At 44.3% G+C, this 19,812-nt stretch overlaps 1 protein-coding gene and 1 long non-coding RNA gene across 5 annotated transcripts in view; one reads left to right on the top strand and one right to left on the bottom strand.

Annotated features, from left to right (window-relative positions):
• LOC134104123 (stonustoxin subunit beta-like) overlaps positions 1–19,441 on the bottom strand; it is a 60,752-nt gene extending 41,311 nt beyond the window's left edge. Inside the window, exons 1-3 of one of the 2 annotated variants that reach the window (XM_062557447.1) lie at positions 19,204–19,441; positions 17,041–17,087; positions 16,851–16,921 (exon numbers count right to left, since the gene is read on the bottom strand). In XM_062557447.1, the coding sequence (XP_062413431.1) occupies positions 16,851–16,921; positions 17,041–17,087; positions 19,204–19,403 (318 nt within the window). In that variant the 5' untranslated portion in view covers positions 19,404–19,441. Of the gene's footprint in view, positions 1–16,064; positions 16,922–17,040; positions 17,088–19,203 lie in introns of those variants that run through there. The other variant, XM_062557448.1, reaches the window with a different exon arrangement.
• On the top strand, positions 4,534–14,032 carry LOC119227429 (uncharacterized). Of its 3 annotated transcripts, none has more exons than XR_009941605.1 (5): positions 4,534–4,951; positions 9,736–12,529; positions 12,607–12,721; positions 13,278–13,331; positions 13,423–14,032. It is a non-coding gene; the product is annotated as an uncharacterized LOC119227429 (long non-coding RNA). The 3 variants fall into 3 exon arrangements; XR_009941606.1 differs by lacking the exon at positions 4,534–4,951 and having other exon boundaries at positions 6,659–10,231; positions 12,414–12,529; XR_009941604.1 differs by lacking the exon at positions 4,534–4,951 and having other exon boundaries at positions 6,659–12,529.
• Positions 19,442–19,812: the final 371 nt, after the last annotated feature.

Here is a 19,812-nt window from a genome sequence, read left to right as displayed (position 1 = left end):
CCCTGCGCACTGAGTCTAGAAAGCTCTCCGCCAGATATATCGGTCCCTTCCCCATCATCTCAATCATCAACCCAGTCTCTGTCAAATTACAGTTGCCACGCTCCATGAGGATTCACCCAGTATTCCATGTCTCCCTCCTTAAGCCAGTGGTCTCCAGCAATCTCAACCCCCCTCCAGAACCCCCTCCACCCCCCCGTCTCATTGAGGGGGGGCCCGTCTACACTGTTAATCGACTTCTGGATGTGCGCCGTCGGGGCAGGGGGCATCAGTACTTGGTGGACTGGGTGGGTTACGGACCAGAGGAGCGATGTTGGGTGCCCCGTTCCCGGATCATGGACCCGGAGCTCATTAGAGATTTCCGACGTCGGAACCCAGATCGTCTGAGCGGTTCGCCAAGGGGCTCCCGTTGAGGGGGGGGGTACTGTTAGGAACCCGATCTGCATATCTGTTGTTTTTTGCCCTGTCTGTTTTTTTCCATATAGTTTCCACCTCTGGCCCCCACCTTCAGCCCTGCCCCTCTCTTGGGAGCTCAGCTGTGGCTCATTGCAGTGATCACCTGTGGCGGGTATAAGGGCTTCAGTGTTCCCCGGCGCGTCGTCAGTTCGTCCCAGTTCCCAGGCTGGTCTCAGGTGCGTCTACAGAGCTCTCGGAGTTTGTTCACTGTTTTGCATTTTTTGTTCTTTGGGTCCTGCAGAGCCACGTAGTACCACGGAGTACACGGCGGTACGAGACTCGTGATTGTGGTGTCGGACCGCGGGCTTCCACACCAGAACCCTGCCCCAGCTCGGACTACAAGAAGTCGGTGGAGTTGCCCTCCCGACCCCTGTTGAGCCTGAGGAGCATTTTGCTTTACATTTTGAAAGATCTGCTTTGTTTTTGATTCACCTTCTTGGCACAGCGCAAAATAAAGGAATCGGCTGGACATAGTGCTGTTGTGTGCGTGCTTTTGGGTCCACCGACTACACACCCCTTGACATATAGAACCCTCAATAAGCGCACCATACCGGACCAGTACACAATGCCTCGCATCGATGACGCATTAGATTGTCTATCAGGCAGCCAGTGGTTCTCGGTATTGGATCTACGGAGTGGCTACTATCAGATAGCTATGGCGGAGGAGGATAAAGAGAAGACCGCTTTCATTTGCCCTCTTGGATTCTATCAATTTGAACGCATGCCACAAGGAATAACTGGAGCGCCTGCAACGTTCCAGCGGTTGATGGAGAAAGCTGTTGGTGACATGCATCTCCTTCAAGTCTTGGTATACTTAGACGACATCATCGTTTTTGGCACGACTCTGGAAGAGCATGAGGAGCGTCTTCTCAAGGTGCTGGATAGGCTAGAAGAGGTCGGTTTGAAGATCTCGATTGACAAATGCCAATTTTGTCAGACGAAAGTCAAGTACGTGGGCCACATTGTTTCGGAGTCTGGAGTTGCCACTGACCCTGAGAAAGTGGAGGTGATAAAACATTGGAAGGAGCCCCACGATCTGAAATCGCTGAAGTCATTCCTGGGATTTTGCGGGTATTATCGTAGGTTCATTGCAAACTACTCTGCTATTGTCCGTCCGCTGACCGAGCTCACAAAGGGATATCCGCCAACGTGGCATGAGAAGAAAGACCCAACTAAAACCTACTTTAAAGAGTCTGAGCCATTTGGGGAGCGTTGGACCCCGGCCTGTCAGGATGCTGTCAAAAAAATCATTGAGTGCTTGATTCATGCTCCTGTATTGGCATTTGCAGACCCCCAGAAGCCCTACATTTTACATGTAGATGCCAGCACAAATGGTTTGGGTGCGGTGTTGAATCAGGAGTACCCAGAAGGACTCAGGCCAGTAGCCTTTGCAAGCCGGAAACTTAGTGCTTCTGAACAGCGTTACCCAGTCCACCAGCTGGAATTTCTGGCACTAAAGTGGTCAGTCGTGGACAAGTTTCACGATTATCTATATGGTGCTAAGTTTTCCGTGAGAACCGATAATAACCCGTTGACATATGTGCTAACTACAGCCAAGCTTAATGCCACTGGACATCGCTGGCTCGCCGCCCTAGCCACTTATGACTTCACCATTCAGTATCGTCCTGGACGTCACAACATTGATGCTGACCTGTTGTCACGGCAATATGCCAAAGGAGAGGGTGATGGTTGGACAAACATATCACCGTCTGGTATCAAAGCCATCTGTAAGAAAGTTTGTGTCAGTGAAACCATAGATGCTGCAGTCAGACTAGTGGAGCAACTAGGAGCTCCAGCTACAGCTGTACCAGATGCATATGCCTTTCCAATGAACTTAGGCCTGACCATTTTGGATCAGCTGAGCCCCAAGGACATACAGACAGCCCAAGATGTGGATCCAGTAATTGGACCAGTGAAGAAAGCAATCGAAACTAACAAAGTACTACCTCATGATAGAAGCAACCCACCGGATACTGCATTGCTCATTCGGGAAAGCAGTAAACTTGAGGCAAAGGATGGAATACTTTTCAGAGTGACAAGGAAAGTTTCTGGAAGGAAAATTAGGCAGCTTGTGTTGCCGGAGATATACCGAACAGTGGTATTAAAGTTTCTGCATGACGAGTGTGGACACATGGGAGTGGAACGAACCACTGAACTGATCAGAGACAGATTTTACTGGCCACGTATGACAACCCAGGTAGAGAAGTATATCCAAACGTGTGGGAGATGTATCTCCAGAAAGACACTTCCTCAACGGGCCTCACCATTGAATCAGATAACAAGTAATGGACCTTTGGATCTAGTCTGTATTGACTTCCTGCAGATAGAGCCTGATTCGAAAGGCGTCACTAATGTTTTAGTGGTGACCGACCATTATACGCGTTATGCTCAGGCATTTCCTACTAAAGACCAAAAAGCTATTACTGTAGCAACAATACTATGGGAGAAATACTTTGTACATTATGGTCTACCCGCAAGGATACACTCAGATCAGGGGAGAGATTTTGAGAGTCGGTTGATCAAAGAGCTCCTGTCTATGCTAGGGATTCGTAAATCCCGCACATCTCCCTATCATCCGCAGGGTGATGCCCAACCAGAAAGATTCAACCGCACTCTGCTGGCTATGCTTGGTACCATGGACACGGCAAAGAAGCAATGCTGGAGCCAGCATATCAGTAGACTAGTACATGCGTACAACTGTACTAAAAATGATGCTACTGGATATTCCCCATACTGCCTGATGTTTGGCAGGGAAGCAAGGTTACCAGTCGACATATGTTTTGGTATCTCACCTGATGGAGAGGATAACTGCTCTTACAATCAGTATGTCAGCCGGATGAGGACAGAATTGGAGAGTGCCTACAGGTTGGCATCGGAAGCAGCTACAAAGTGTCACCAGAGAAATAAGGCACACTATGACCAACGTGTAAGGGATTTGCCCTTGGCTGAAGGTGACAGAATCCTTATTCGAAACCTTGGACTAACTGGGAAGCACAAATTGCAAGACCGATGGAAAGCCACACCTTATGTTGTGGTAAAGAAGTTACCGAACCTGCCAGTGTACATGGTAAAACCAGAACAGGGACCTGGAGTGGTCAAAACATTGCACAGAGACCATTTGTTGCCTATAGGTTATCTGGTTAGAATGTCCGACCCTCACAAAGATGTTGGACATGTGAAGAGAAAACCTGTCACAAGATCACAGCATACCCAACCAAGTCAAAGACCAACTACGTCTGCTGCCTCAAACTGTGAAAGCGACACAGCCTCATCAGATGGAGAGTTTTAAAATGTTGGTAACCCACCATCAGTTGCTTTGAAGGAGATCAGGAGATACCTGGCAAAATCCTACCAAAACCATGAGAAAGAGGTGAGCTCTTTGGTATCGGAACTTCCACCAGTGATGGAAACAGATGTATTTAGAGACCCCACCCTGTCTTCGCTGGAATCTGATGAAGGAGAGACTGGTGATGATGTTGCTGGAGAACCAGAGTTAGAAGAGGGAGCAAGCTCAGACCCTGCAAGCGTTCCAGGGAGGGAAGAGGCTCCGTTTACTAGAAAATCCCAAAGAGAACTGAAACCAGTTATTCGCTTGACTTATGACCAACTTGGCAACCCATCTACGGAGCCTGTTACGATCATGCATCATGGGATGGTTATTCAGTTCAATCTTGCTCCACAAGAGAACGAAGTTAAAGAGCCAATGCGCAAGTTTAAACCATCGAGGGGGATGCCCAATGATGCAAGACAAAGGCCCACTTAAACAAATAAATAAGACCAAAAAGTTAAAGGTGTCTGATGAGGACATCTAGACGGTTAGAAGGGGGAGGGTGTAGCCCTGGCACAAAATTCACTCAGACATCAGGATGTAAATAGTTTTCTTATAACCAAGTTGGAAGTGTGCATAAATATGGTGCAAAAGATACAGGTGAATTAAAGCTATTCCAATAACAGCCTTATTTTTACAGTTTCAAGGTTGTCATTTATGTAGATGAGTATAGTTTGTGTGTTATGTGCATGATTCAGCTCGTTTGTTTACCCTAACAGTCTAACTTGGTGGCAGTAGTCAATCTTTGTTTTGTTTGTGTTTAATTGGTTAGTGCTGACAGTGCAGCCAATCCGGCTCCGTTCTCGGGAAAAAGGGGTGGGACTTCGGCGTATGCGGTCAGGTTCAGTGTAGCGGAGTGAGAGAGAAGAGTCATTCACCATTAGGTAAAGTTGCAATGATCTAAGCGGAGATCCTATCAATAACTTGACGGCTGACGACCAGTTAGTCTATGGTTTGGATTGTGGTGACCTGCCCGAGCTGATTCAGGAGACGGATATTTAAGACGAGGATCGGAAAAACTCCTGTGGACCACTAAGGAGAACGGTTTCCCGCGTCTGCTCTTCCGGTGGTCGACTGTTTGCTGCTGTTTTTTTTTTCCCTCCCGGGCTCTGCCTGCCGTCCATCGCCCGGATTCCGCTCATCTTCTCCTTTGCGTGGGGTATGGGAGACGTGAGTACTGACTAACTTGCACGTGCTATTTTGTTTATTGCTTGTGTGAACAAGTGAAGCGGCCATTAAGTTTTAGGTCTCAACGCTCCCAAGCATCGACTCAGGCCTGCAACGAGGGTTTTGTGTGTCATGGGTGTGAGAAAGTGGGGGGCATATTATATTGATCTTCAAGTGTAATAAATGCCAAACTGTTTTGCCAAATTGTAAATGCCTTTGAAGTGTGTTTGCCATGTTGAGTGTAATAGTGTTCGGTTAAGAGCTGGTTAAAAGGTAAAAGTGGTAATACACCATTAAAACATATGATAAAAGGTTTTAATAAGAATCATTAACCTTTTGTTTTATTGATTAAATTCTATTGGAGGCACCGCCAGTTATTAGTTTACAAAATAAGGAATCTATAATTATAAGACAAATTGTATAAGACCAGGTAATTGCGCCATTATATTTACAAGTGAACCCAGGGCCCCGCCCATAGTACTACTACAACCTAGCAGATTTACTTAGTACTATATAGCTACATGGGACGGGTGCTACACATACAATAAATCCTGATGACTCTTAGACACACCAGTCATGAGACTGTATAAAGCCGACATTGAATCACTGCCAATTAAAGCTTTTTTTATTTTGTTTTCCTCAATCCATTCTAGTGCATCAATATAGCGTATAACTCAACTGCATACACACTCAGGTCATTTGTGGTTCGTCTACTTATCTCATCTCTTTGATTCAAAATGTAAACTGCAGATCCGGTCTTTCCTGTTCCTGGATCCTTTGATCCATCTGTATAGATCTGAACATATTCTTTATATTTAAACTCTATTTGTCTATAACATTCCGCTACCAAGTCAATATTATTCCTTTCTTTTTTGCCCGATTTAATTTAAAACCAACAGTCATTGTTTCTAACTTCCATACCGGTGTATCAGGCCATATTACAGTTGAGCAGAATTCCTTTTCATATACTCCTGTAGCTGCTTGATCCCCTATCCACCCAAAACTGACCTTTTGTGCTCTTTCCCTTTCCCAATTATCTTGTAATATTCTTTTAGTTGGATGACTATCTCCATGTCCTGTTAGATCAACCCAATCATTTACCATCAACTGTTTTCGTCTTATGCTCAATGGCATTTCTCCCTTCCACCTGTAGAGCACACACTGGCCATGTCTTAACTGCTCCTAAACATAATCTCAATGCTTTTGCCTGTATTACATCAAGCCTCCTTTTGGTCTCTGATCCATACACCATACTTCCATAATCCTTTTTTCCATATGTCATCCGCTAATAGCAATCTTCCCATATCAATTATATATATACTGTATATCCATTGGTATGTCTACATATATATCATTAATCATTATTGAAAACAGTGTGGGACTTACAACCCTCCCTGAGGTGTTCCATTCTCTACACTCTGCTCCCTTGACAAGTCTTCTCCTACTTTAACCTGCATTGTTCTTCCTTCCAGGAAATCCTTCATCCAGTTCAGAAGATTTCCTCTAATTCCCATATTATATAATTTAATCATTAATCCCTCTCTCCATAACATGTCATGTGCTTTTTCTACATGGAGAAATACTGCTACTGTTGTCTCTTTGTGTACTTGTGCTTTTCTTATGTTATCTTCTAAACACAGTATTGCATCCATAGTATTTTCATAGTATTTTCTAAACCCACTTTTACATTCAGCCATCACACCCCTTTTTTCCATAATATACATTAGCCTCTCATTTATCATTTTTTCCATTAATGTACAACTATGAGAAGTCAGGGCAATAGGCCTATAGCTTGCTGGTTTACTAACGTCCTTCCCAGGTTTCCTTATCGGAACAATAGTTGCCTCCTTCCAGCTCTTTGGTAATTTACCTTTCTCCCACACTTTGTTATACAGCATCAACAACTTTTCTTTCTCCTTTTCACTTAACCGTTTCAACATGCTATAACAAATGTCATCTTTTCTGCCCTATTTAGTTCTCCCATATTAAAGACATGTTATTAGAGCTGTGCACCTCGGCAAATGTATTTACAACATTTCAGCTTTTTCTTTATTCGTCACTGACATTTCATTTTTTCCTGCCACTTTAATCCTGCCATATCTAAATGGTGTATTGCTGCTTTAACAATAATCTGAATTCTTTCCGTTTTAGACTTAACTTCAGCCGTAGCATTCATCAGCCCTGCTATGAATGTCACTATTTTCTTCTTCTCTTCCCATTTCTCCTTCTTCTCGTACTGGCCTTTTTTCAACTTCTTGGCTCTGCTTCTTCTTTTCCTTTTCCACTCTTTTAACAGCTTCATTATATGAGATGTTTACCTGTGTTTTTATCTGTTGTACTTTAACTTCTTTCTTCATCACTTCACACCCCCAAAATGCCACACTATGATCCCCTCCACAGTTACAACACTTTGGTCTTACGTCTCCACACGTTCCATATTCATGATCCCCAGTGCATCTAGCACACCTTCTCTTTCCTTTACAGACATTAGCCATGTGCCCAGATTCTTGACAGTTATAGCATCTCAATGGTTTAGGCACATTCTCCCTTATGCTGTATCTCATAAATCCATAGTATACCTCTTTTGGAACCTCCTTTGTTTCAAACTCAATCAACACAGACTCGGTTTCCACTCGACCTCATTTGAACTTGTCAGCCTCCCGTTTGCTTTCAGTTTGAAGTAGTTTGAGGTATTTGTACAAACTAAACTAAGCGGTCACCAGACGTGACTCAAACTGTGCTTGTAATGGTTTCTGTTCACTTAATGGGTCTCAGCAACAGAACCAGAATAAGTCCATGTTTCATTGGGTGGATTCAGATCTGCAGTATTATTATTGGATTATTTTCTTCTATGTTTCCCTTGTGATTTAGATTTAAAAGTGGCCAAAAGAGGGCGTCGCCCGGGACGTTTCATTGATCACGCTCCCTTGTGTCCTCTGGCTTTTTGAAAGAGGAATCTGGTGCATAAAAGATGAAAAGCAGAGATTCCGAGCAGTCGCACAGAGCCACACCGCTGAGGAACGACTATTTGATCAATGGAACATCAATATGTTCAGATGGAACATTTTCTGACCAAACTGGAAAAAGAAAAACAAGCTGAAGGACAAATGAATGCAGGCGTGTGCGTGGTGTGTCGTTTGTGACGTATCCTCAGGCTTCCTTTGACACTTTGAACCAATCCATTTCACACATACACCACAACGAGGCCTTTTCTCAGGGAAACACTGTCAATGCATAAAACTACTTTGTCATGCTGTTGCACCTTGAATTTAGACAGAAAATCATGCTTTTGTCAGTATTTGCAGTGGAGCATCCTGGTATTTTTTGTGGTAATTACACACATGAAATGTCAAGTGTACCTCACGTTAATACTTCTAGAAGATCCCACCTACTGACTTTTAAGAGCTCTTGCCTCCAGGCTCTGGCTCCTTGTGTTTGAAATGTCCAACTAATGTTCATTTAGTGTTTTTCTGTCATCAGGGTTCAACCCGTAATAATGGAAGACCTGCAAAGCACAATGTCAATCATTCCATCACCATGTGGTCTGCTCATCCTACCTCCAGGCCTTACTGAAGGTTGAGATCTTCTCCAACAAGAGGCCTGCTGGGAAGGATTGAACAGCTCTGCACTGCTGTTGCCCTCTAGGGGTCAAACTGATTCTTCCTGTGGCCAAAACAAATATTCAGTTTACAATCATGTGACACGAGAAAAGACCAGATTATTCAATACTTTGTTTGTTGTTGAAATAAATAAAATCTTCCAATTTCATAAACTGAGAAGGTTTTATGTCAAAGATCAGCATACGATCTAGTTTCTGATAACTTGTCTATTGATTGTCCACAAGCAAAAGACTGCAGAAGGACGGATGGCGTTATAAAATATATACATAGAATATCCAAGTGTAGCTGATTCAATCCTCTTCTGCAAATACACAATTAGAAATGATATCTAAACTTTTTTACATTTGCCCCATTTTAAAAAAGCAGAGTCAATTGTGGTACAGACAAGGTCCCACAAAGATCTAAACATCTCATAAACATCTCATGTTGATCTCTGAGAGGATCCTCAGTGACTTTATTGTGGAGGTTTAAAAGCAGGAAGGACGTCTGTGTGTGTTTCCTGTTCTTTAACCACTTCTTTTAAGGATGTTTCTCAAACAATAAGAAAGTACTTTATATTACTCTGAATAATATTAATACATCACTATTGTGAGAATGAGTGGACACTTGATACGGATCAATGTGAAAAAAGAGAAAGACCACCAGTTAGTAAATTACTGAAGATAGTTTAGACTCTGCAGAAAGCGGACCACTGTAGGTCAGCCCCTCCCTGTGGGTTATGAGGGGGGGGGGGACTGAGTAGAACGTTTACAGTTGGGTAAAGTTGGCAAGATCTTCACAGACATTCTCAGACTTCCAGGTTCAAAAGGTCATCAGCGAGACGTAGTTAAAACACTAAAGACGCCTCAGTGTGACGTCAACAATCCAATCGGCCCCAATGTTTTACAACGGGGAGCAAAAATCACCTTTCCCTCCCCATGGAAGAAGGACCAGTGTTCCACCCTGTGCTCTCACTCACACTGAGTAGTGTTTGTACTGTTCTCTCTAAAAAAAGGGTTCACTTTGACTCTCTTTGAGGTGTTTATGGTTTATGGTTTAGGTAAATGGTAAAGATTCCTCCCTTTCTCCTCTTCACCTTTTCTGCCACAATTTGTGGGTTTTTGTCCCCAAACCATATATTTGACCTGGTTGCTGGTAGTAATGTGCATTTCTGTGTCCTTTCTTCAGTGCCAGCTGGTCTGCCCTCTCATTGCCACGTACACCTACATGCGAGTTGAAGCTGACCTCCCTGATGATTCCTCCTTGGAGCTGACTGGAGGACATGGTGCAGTAGACCTTGCTGGCTATTTGAAGGACACGACCTCATACGCATCAGGGCTGAAGATGAATCGGAGCAGATCGACACATGTTCCTGCTGTGTTTCTTCCACCCGTCGCAGTGCAATCCTTACTGCCAACATCTCCACTGTGTGGAGCCCCAGATCATTAGATGTTCTCCTGTTGATAGCCATCCCTTGACTTGGTAAAGACGCCCCACACCCTGCCCCCCCCTTTTTAAGTAGCCGATGGTGGAAAGATTCTTCCCCCTTGTAGGACATCTGCTGGAGGAGCTTCAGTAGCAGAGGAGAGGAGAGAGGGGTCCAGCCGCAGCTCCTGAACTTCTTACTTCACTTTGCAGAAGGGGGGCTACACACAGGCTTTTATTTTGGTGGGGGGTCAAATAGGTGAGTGGGAAAAGTTTTTTTTAATTATATTTATTTATCTAATAATGTTAATTACAAGAACAAATAACAAATACTGTATATAACAGATACTATTATAATTTTGTTCTATAGTTTTATGCTTTCAAGTGTGTCTTGTAGTAATTGGACCTTACTTCTTTGTGGGCACTTTTGCAGCTGAATTGCAATGCAAATGGAAAGTTATCTGCAATGTTTAATGTCAGCACATGTTGTGGAATGACTTTGGCATCTGTCCTGCCTCTTTGGGAGGATCGGTGTTCTTTCCTCCTGGAAGTAGCTGCTGCTCGAGGCCTGTTAACCGCAGCCAGACTGTGGCCATTGGGAGCACGAGGGTCCATAGAGCAAGAGAAAACACCACCAATAACATTTCAGAGATCTGCCATGTGACATAACCCCCCCCCCCCCTTTTTGTTCCTTCAGTATATTTTAAAAAGCAGGTGGACAAACAAGCGAATCCATGTTTGAAAACAGTGTAATGTGAATTTTTCAATTGAACACACACACACACACACACACACACACACACACACACACACACACACACACACACACCGTACGCTGTTGAAGATGAGTACTCGTGGAGAAATCAGGCGCGGCCCCCCCCCCGGGGCTCCTTGAGTTGATAACGTCAGGTTGGTGATGCTCCATCTCAGTTCTTGATCATTTGGTGGGCTCCTTGTTTGTCATCTGGCTGCTGTGCATTCGGTGTGTCCCGAGATGTACCCCCCCGCCCCCCCTCAAAGGGTATTTTATAATGATATTCTTACCCTACCTTACAGCAAGCATGAACCCAGATGGCGAAGCTCTGTGCTGACGCCTCACTGTCGAACGCATGCTCACTCACCTCAACGAGCTCTGCTAATGAGTGCAGGTAGACATCGTGGTCATTAGCGCAACATTAGCATCATCCATTATGTCCTCTTTGGTTGTTAAAACACTCCTTTCCCACACAATACAACACATTTTCTGATTTATTTTCTAAAGAATGAGGGGAATTAACACTCCCATGAAGAACTAACCATAGGATACTCTTTTAATTGATGGTGTGTAACTTGCTTAATACAACGTGAACGTGGTACTTTTATCTCCAGCTCTAACTTCTATGCATGTAAACAGTCTATAGTATCACACCTTTACTAACCAACTCTACTGGGTAGCCTAGAAGCTGTAAAATGGAATATCATTTGATCATATGTTTGTCATCTGTGTGTGTGTGTGTGTGTGTGTGTGTGTGTGTGTGTGTGTGTGTGTGTGTGTGTGTGTGTGTGGTCCCAACTGTAACTACATGGAAACTACCATCCAGTTGGTCAGAGTTGTTGATCCAAACAACTTTCTCATGTACATGACGCATGATGCTGGGATCACGTTAGCTCAATGTTAAAGGCGTTGGGGCCTTGTCACTCTGTATATCGTTTCCTGAATGTATTTATTAGTAGTAGTATTATTATTATGGGCCTTTTTGAGTAAGCCCAGAGCCATTTGGTTCTCTGGTGCCTTCTCACGCATTATGCTGCCAATGAAAAAGTACACAAGGGTCTTTTTAAAAGGTTTGCAATGGATGTGTGCCACTCACTTGTGTCGAAAGTTCAAAACCAAATAAACGCTTTTTGGTCTTTGAAATATGTTTATATACAATGCGTATATAACATATGGTGTTCAGTTCTGTCCAGAGTTACGTCATCAACTACACGGCAACCTGGATTCCATTGTATAATGGTGCTGGTGTGCGTTTCAGTAATGACGGTCGTTGCTGTTGTGTGTGTGTGTGTTTTGTTGTAATGACTGCACTCAGCATGCGTTGGATGCTCCACTCACTTTTTGCACCTCGGGGGACTCCGGCGTGGAGTCGCCAGTGTGCCAGAGCTTGAGTTGCGCCCCGTCTCGGTCGAGCAACTCAAACAAACGCCATTTTGCTCCGAAATGGCTTCTCACACCTTTCAATGTTGTCACGCGTCGTTTACTCGTCCCCCCCCTCACAAAAACGGACGTCAGTGCTGTGTGTCTTCTGTCCCCCAACAACGAGAAAAATCCACTTCAGTCACAACGTGTTTGTCGTTGGGATCAGTGTGAATGCGCCTTTTAATGGAGTCACAAATATCACCACATTAACACACGTGCGCCCATACCTGTCGCCATTCAACAGCGTGTCACCTCTTGTTTGCAGTGGAACCCCCTCAGACATGAAATTTAAAATCCTAAATGAGAACTCGGTGGAAACGTCATGGACGAGACCCTCGTCGCGGACAGACGGCTTCAGACTACAAGTGGTGTCAGACGCAGGTCAGTAGGCGCACTATTTACACAGCGCTGTTTACTACACAAAACATGAGTTGATTTACTTCTTAAATTCCTTCTAGATGAACCAGTCAGAGACTAAAATCACTGACCTGACCCCTGACTTGGACCACTCGGTGTCCATAAACTCCTATTACGGGTCCGAGGAGAGCATTCCCATCACTGGACAACTGACCAGTAAGTGCATCTTTCACAGCAACTTCTTTTACAACCTTTGCATGAAATTCATAACTTTGAGTTATCAATTGAAACTCGTGAGCGTCCCTGTAGTGTTACAATAATGGTACAGTGATGCTGGTTTGTAGGCAAACAGCACATTTATATTTCATTCATGTGAGATTAAGAATACATGATGACACTTATCACACATATCAGACCACCAGTCAAACCTCTTCCTTCATCCTACAACGCACGGATAGCATTTGGCTGCAAGTGATATTCCAGAGAAAGTGATTCTTCCCTTTTATAGTAGCAGTATCACTTATTCCATTTAGCACATTCTTCAAGCCACCAGACAAAGGAGAATATGGCCGAATCCCATCTGTTTACTGCCTCTCAGCCAGTGTTTATGGCTAATGCTGCATAACCATATGTGTTTGTGTGAATGCGCTTTGGATCCCGTCGGCCAGCTTTTATGATGCGTGGACTCTCTTAACGGTTTTCCCTTTGGAGAAACCCGCACACAGTGAACGGGGCGATGTGAGGTGCTAACTAACTCTTTCCTGTGTTTCAGTCCAGTCCAGTAACACCAGTGGACACGTCAAGAAGCCAAAGTCAGACGCTATCAGTGAGTACGCTCGTGTCAACAGGAATCTGACAGGGGGCCTTTTTCTCCACGGTTTCCCATTTCTGATGTTTGTTTGTTTTTATTCCCACAGACTAAATGAGTCAGACAAACATTTGACCTTCTGCTTTGGTAGTCAGTGGGGGGGGCACACGTTGGCTCCTATAATTAAAACCAGTCTGTCATCAAGGAAAGGTGTGTGTGTGTGTGTGTGTGTGTGTGTGTGTGTGTGTGTGTGTGTGTGTGTGTGTGTGTGTGTGTGTGTGTGTGTGTGTGTGTGTGTGTGTGTGTGTGTGTGTGTTCTGGTAAAAAGGTTGAACAAGAGGAACCTTTGAAGGAGACACGTGTCTGGATTGAGACGCGGCCAAACCTTTGGAGTCGTGAAGGAGACGAATGTTCAGAATGGAACGCAGCCGAACAAAAGCATTTGAAGGTTTAATGATGTTGGACTGAAGGGGGGGGGGGGGGGGGTCAGCAGCTGCTAGATGATTAAGATGAAGCTGTTTGTCTGTCGTGTTTCTCATCAATCAATCAATGGACTTGTTCTCTTTCATCATGTTGTTGATCCGATCTGCTCTCATCCAGACGCTCCGGTGTACAAACCCACTGACTTCTAACGCCATCCGCTGTGTATTATAGGAAATAAAAAGCATTTTCACTAATGAAAAACTCTAAAACTAGGATTCTCTCCATAATGTTTCCAAATAAAGTCGCTTTTTTCCAACATCTGGTGTGAATGTGTTTATTTTTAAATCCTCTTTGAAGTAAATTTCATGGGTTCATAGAGACGTCTTTATTCTTTTTATACTCAACTGATCCTAGGTAGTACTGTTAGAAGTAGTAGTACTAGCTAGAATATTGAGATATTATTTAATTCATTCTGCACAAACAATAGAAACAAATGAAATAAAAATCACTAAAGTATCAAAACCGCTTTAAACAAAGTAAAATCTTTGTAGCATTCAAACGTAAACTACTTAGTACATAAAAGTACAAATACCAGAAGTCTGGAGTATTTGTGGTACTTTATAACTTCTGACCCCTCAGAGGAGTCATGTGGCCCCTCAAAGGGACGCGCCCCTCAGGTTGAGTGGCTCTACTGCAGTAATATAAGTAGAAAACAAGGTTCCTTTTCATGAAGTATTGATGATGGTAATAAAGCTGCTTCAGTCACTGAGGTCATGAGAAGGTAAAGGGCGACACCTCGTGGTCACAATCTGAACTGCACCACACAAAACCACTTAAAACTCATCTAAAGACATTTTACATATAAACACAGAGGTAAATAAACGAGTCAAAGTATTTCTACTACAGTGTAGACACATTGATAACAGCCTGCTGATGAACATTCACACTTTTCTTAACAAGGTTATAGATGGAATGCAGTGGGTCATTTCTCCACCTGGCCACCAGGTGAGCTCTGATGTATTTAAGCCTCGTTCCCAGCATCAGGATTTCTCTTCTGTTGTCTGCTCCAAGAAATACTTTATATATATTTAATACATACATCTTCATCGGCCCGCACTGCATGCTGGGATATGCTGCCTCAGGAGGAGGAGTCGACCACATGGGACACACGAGAGATGAAGGAGATCTTTGTGTCTGAATGAAAACATGAAACCTCCAGGTTCCAGGTGCTGCAGATGTTCTGCTCACCTGCAGCACCTCCTGAAGGAGCAGAGCGCTCTGAGGCCGCTGGGCCGCACCAACCTGCCGCTCCGGGTCCACCTGCACAGGTGAGGTCCCGCCGGCCCCCTCTGGTCCCGGGTGGGACCCGGTGGTCTCAGGAGTCTGCTTGTGGTTCAGGTCTCTGGTGGAGCTGCTGCTGGACTTCATGGAGACGCTGGAGGAGGAGAAGCTGGACGCAGTCCGCCGCGGTCCGGCCCTGGGGGAGGAGCTGGCTCAGCTGGTGGGTCACATGACGTCATGGCGTTCCCCTGTGAGGTCATCGTTGACTCTCTGCTGTCACTCAGCTACTGGCCCACGTGGTGGAGGGTTTGTCCAGTCGGGTTCTCCAGAGGAGCTCAGAGGGATGACCTCTGACCTCTGGCTCATCATCATTGTGTCAAATATTAAAGACTTGCTTTGTTTTCCTGACAAAATGTGACTGGTTTAATTCAACATGAACCTTCATCTTCTTCATCTTCATCACCATAAATCATGTCACTGTGAAACTGAAGCAGCTCTTTCATCAACATTCTCTGGGGATTAAAACTTATTGCAGCTAAATCTTGAGTGTTTTATTGTTAATTTAAAACCTTTACATTAACAATGAAAAGTCCCTTAAGAAGCAGGAAGTCATGTGACTAAAGAGCTGGAGACCAAAGTGACCCTCACAGGCCACCATCTGATTCACCACAAACCAACTATTGATTAATAGAAATAAAAAGGCTCTTCTGCGTTATGGACATTTACTCGTTTCTCAGGTTCTTGTTGAAGAAAGAAAAGTTTATGACACGACGAGCAGAACGCTGCTCATCAATAAAGTTTCACATTAACAATCAATTATACAACACAAAGTACTACATGGAGGGACTAAACGTTGTACTTCTATGTAACTTTAATAAAAACACAAGTAACTAATATCTGTCATTAAAGATTTTTTCAGAGGTTTGCTGAAGCTTTAAAAAGGAACAAAGCAGATAATGTGAAATGATCTTTAATGTGACACATTGAAACATTTGAAGTTAAAATTTGAGTACAATTTATCAAACAGATCCATTAGTCGTATAAAATGTCTTCTTGAACATTGTGACACAAAAAGATTAAGATTAAACTGTAATTAGGAGCCAACATCTAAATGATGATTATTGATTCATCCACAGAGGCATCGAGCACAGAGACATTAAAACACACCTCGCTGAGCTCTTTCACACGTTCATCTGCAACAGCACAAGTCCCAGAGAGCTGTGGACCCCCAGAGTCCAGACCAGCTCAGGTACCCCTCACCTGCTCCACCTGCACCTACACCCACATGGACCTCCATCAGCTGTACAGACTGAACTAGGTGGTGAGCAGAGAGGAAGGTTCTCCACCAGGAGGAGACTCTCCGTCCTGAAGAGGACACAAAGACACGGAGGAACCAGGACTGGAGCAGAACCCAAACCCAGGATAAAGAGGTTCAGTGAATGTGGTGCTGAAGGTGTGGAGGTGGATCAGTGAGTCAGAGGAGACTCTGTAGAAGGACAGAGAGCCAGCAGGACAGTCCACATACACTGCTACTCTACCAGAGGAGGAGGAGGAGGAGGAGATGCGTGTTACTGTCTCATTGTGACAGACATAGTAAACTCCATAAGAGCATCTCAGACTCCAGGACTGATCATTGTTTCCAAACACACAGTCATTACTGCCTCCTTTCCTCTTGATTCCTCTGTAACTCACTGATACATAAACGTCTCCTCTCCACTCGACCTCCCAGTAACAGCGACCAGTCAGACCAGTTCTACACAGCAGCTGAGGACAGTAGTCAAATCTGTCTGGATGATCAGGATGTGACTGAACCTCCTTCTTCACACGTGTCACCTTCCTGTTGTTGTCAGACAGTTTGAGTTCTCTGTTTACTGTGTTTGTGTCGATTGTGAGTTCACAGGAATCTGATGAGAGAACAAGACACAATACAGCTGCAGTTATTAATCATGTGTTCATCTAGTGACATCACAGAGGTGAATGAGTGATGTCACAGTGTGATGAATCCAACTCAAAGCTCACTTACACTTCCTCAGACCTGGTGTCATCCATCGGACTCCAGCAGGCTCCACCCTGAAAGGAGGAGGGGGGTCAGAGCAGCATGGAGACATGGACATGACATCACTCTCATACACACAGCTTGGTCCTTCATGTCCACATGGACCACCTCTTCTTCTTCTGATTGGCCCATGACCACAGCTCATCATGTTCACTCATTCATCATCTGTTAGGATTAGTGCATGTTAACGTGTTAGAAACCTACTACAGGACTAAAGTACTACCAGAACGAAGTACTGCCAGCATGAAGTACTACGAGCAGAAAGTACTACCAGCACAAAGTACAACCAGCATGAAGTACTACGAGCACAAAGTACTGCCAGCATGAAGTACTACCAGCATGAAGTACTACGAGCAAAGTACTACGAGCACAAAGTACTACGAGCAAAGTACTACGAGCACAAAGTACTACCAGCAGCAACACGCACCAACACGCATCAACACGCACGGCGTGAGGAGGACACACAAGTTGTGTGAAACAGTGAAACAACAGTGACGAGCTGCAGACTCTCAGTCTGAAGAACAACATCTGCTCCTGTGGAAGGAGGTTCTCTCCTGCTGCTCATGTTGTTCACAAGAAGAAGAGAAGTTCTTCATCATGTGGAACTTGAATGACCTCGTGTGTCTCAGCAGCTGGATCAGTGCAGAGTGACAAAGTGAATTTATTCATTGTGTAACTGCTCAAGCTGCATCAATGGAAGTCATTTTCAAGTAAATCCACATTCTTTACAGACTGAAAGTCATTTTCAACTAAAATCAAAGTAAGTTTACTTTTAACTGATGGAGACTAATGGCACCATCAGCATCATAAACATCCATTATTTTCATGTTTTTTTGTGTACAATAAACGAGAAGCAAGCCGACAACAAGGTGCTCCTGGTTCCTGTTGGGGGGCTGCGAGTCAGAACCTGGACCCGATCTCCCTGTGTGGCTAAAACAACAGGACGAGGAAATAGGAGCCATAGGAAAGGCCAAAAGGAAACGGTTTAGCCACTACACATATAGTGCTTTACATGTTGCTACTCAAAGACACTTCACAGTAAAACCAGCACATTTACCACATCAACACAGATACAGCAATAAAACCAACACATAAAACAGTCAAATTAAAAGCAACTAAAACAGAGTGTACAACTTTCCTAGTGAGGAGATATTTTTAAATCCTTCCACATTCAGTCGATTGTCTGCCAGACTTTTTCTCTGTTTAATTACAGCTGCCGTATTCCTTGTTTTGCGTCTTATATGCTTCACCTCCTCATATATTTGATCAGTTGCTGATCAGCAGGTGAGAAATATGCTGCGCGGCGTCTTCTCCATTTCAGCATCAGTGAATGTGTGATGGACACCGTGGTCTACTTAAGAAAGCTGTGGACCTGCACTGATCCCAGATATGTGACCTGGATCGACTGAGCTCCTCCTTCTCAGCGCGACTCAGCAAACGTGCAACAGATTAAGATCAAACTAAGTCAAGCTGAGCTTAATCTCTTTCTTTATTGTACTTTTGTGCAATACCCCCCTGGTCCACAATCAGCTGTTGGTTCTTCACTGAGTGTCTGTGGCCGACTGTCACCTGTAGTTTCAACAAGTCCAACTTATCATCCAGGGATCTGGCTCTCAGTGCAAAGCACCAAAACCTGAAGCTGAGCTCCTTTAAAACACCAAACATTCCTGCTGTGATGATCCATCAAGACGCTTTGAACATATTGTTTCTTTAACTGTGTCATTTAGTAATAACGTGTGACTAAAGGACAACACACACTGGAGGCAGATGATCAGCTTCTAAACATCCAGGTGACGACGTTGACTCATATCAACCCACCATGATGCCGTCAACGTGTCAGGAGACACCTCTGTCCTCTCTAATAACAACAAGACAAGGCTCCAGAGACACAAGCCTCTCATCACCTTCCTCCCTGTTTAGGGAACAGTCATCCTGACTACTCTTCCTCACTACTTCTGTCTGTGTTGATGGTCTGATGTGGGAAACAGTTTGATGAGTCTCTGGTAGTTTGAGGTCAGCTTGGTGTCTCAGGGTCACATGACCAGACTGACAGTGGGACAGAGAAAAGGTCTCCAGCTCTACCTCCTCTATCAGACTGATGGTCTGTGGCTGCAGCAGGTGTCTTCATACCTGAGAGTCTCCAGTCTCCAGTGAGGATCCTCCAGTCCATCAGACAGCATCTTCACTCCTGAGTCTCCTGGATGGTTGTAGCTCAGGTCCAGCTCTCTCAGGTGGGAGGGGTTGGAGCTCAGAGCTGAGACCAGAGAAGCACAGCCTTCCTCTGTGATCAGACAGCCTGACAGGCTGCAGACACACAAAACAACACACATGTCACATGACCTGAGGGAGCTGTGAGGGCTGGAAGGTCACTGCAGGACTGAGATACTGTCGGCTAGTGAGGGATCATGGGAACATTTTAGTGAAAACAAAGTCTAACAAATGTTTTTGGAAATATTTAGTAAAGAAATGTTTTATTTAAATCATACAAGAATCATATGAAGTAAAAAATGTACCATTGATGTAAATAAAGACCAAGTGGACATTGAATCCTGACCTGAGAGTCTCCAGGTCACAGTGTGGACTCTTCAGTCCATCACACAGCAGCTTCACTCCTGAATCCTGCAGGTGGTTGTTACTCAGATCCAGTTCTCTCAGACTAGAGGACTGGGAGCTGAGGACTGAGGACAGAACTTCACAGCTTCTCTCTGAGAGGTTACAGTCACTGAGTCTGAAGAGACA

Source organism: Pungitius pungitius, chromosome 14 (genome assembly GCF_949316345.1).
Source record: "Pungitius pungitius chromosome 14, fPunPun2.1, whole genome shotgun sequence".
NCBI classification, from domain to species: Eukaryota; Metazoa; Chordata; class Actinopteri; order Perciformes; family Gasterosteidae; genus Pungitius; species Pungitius pungitius.
This window is presented reverse-complemented; position numbering and strand designations above follow the sequence as displayed.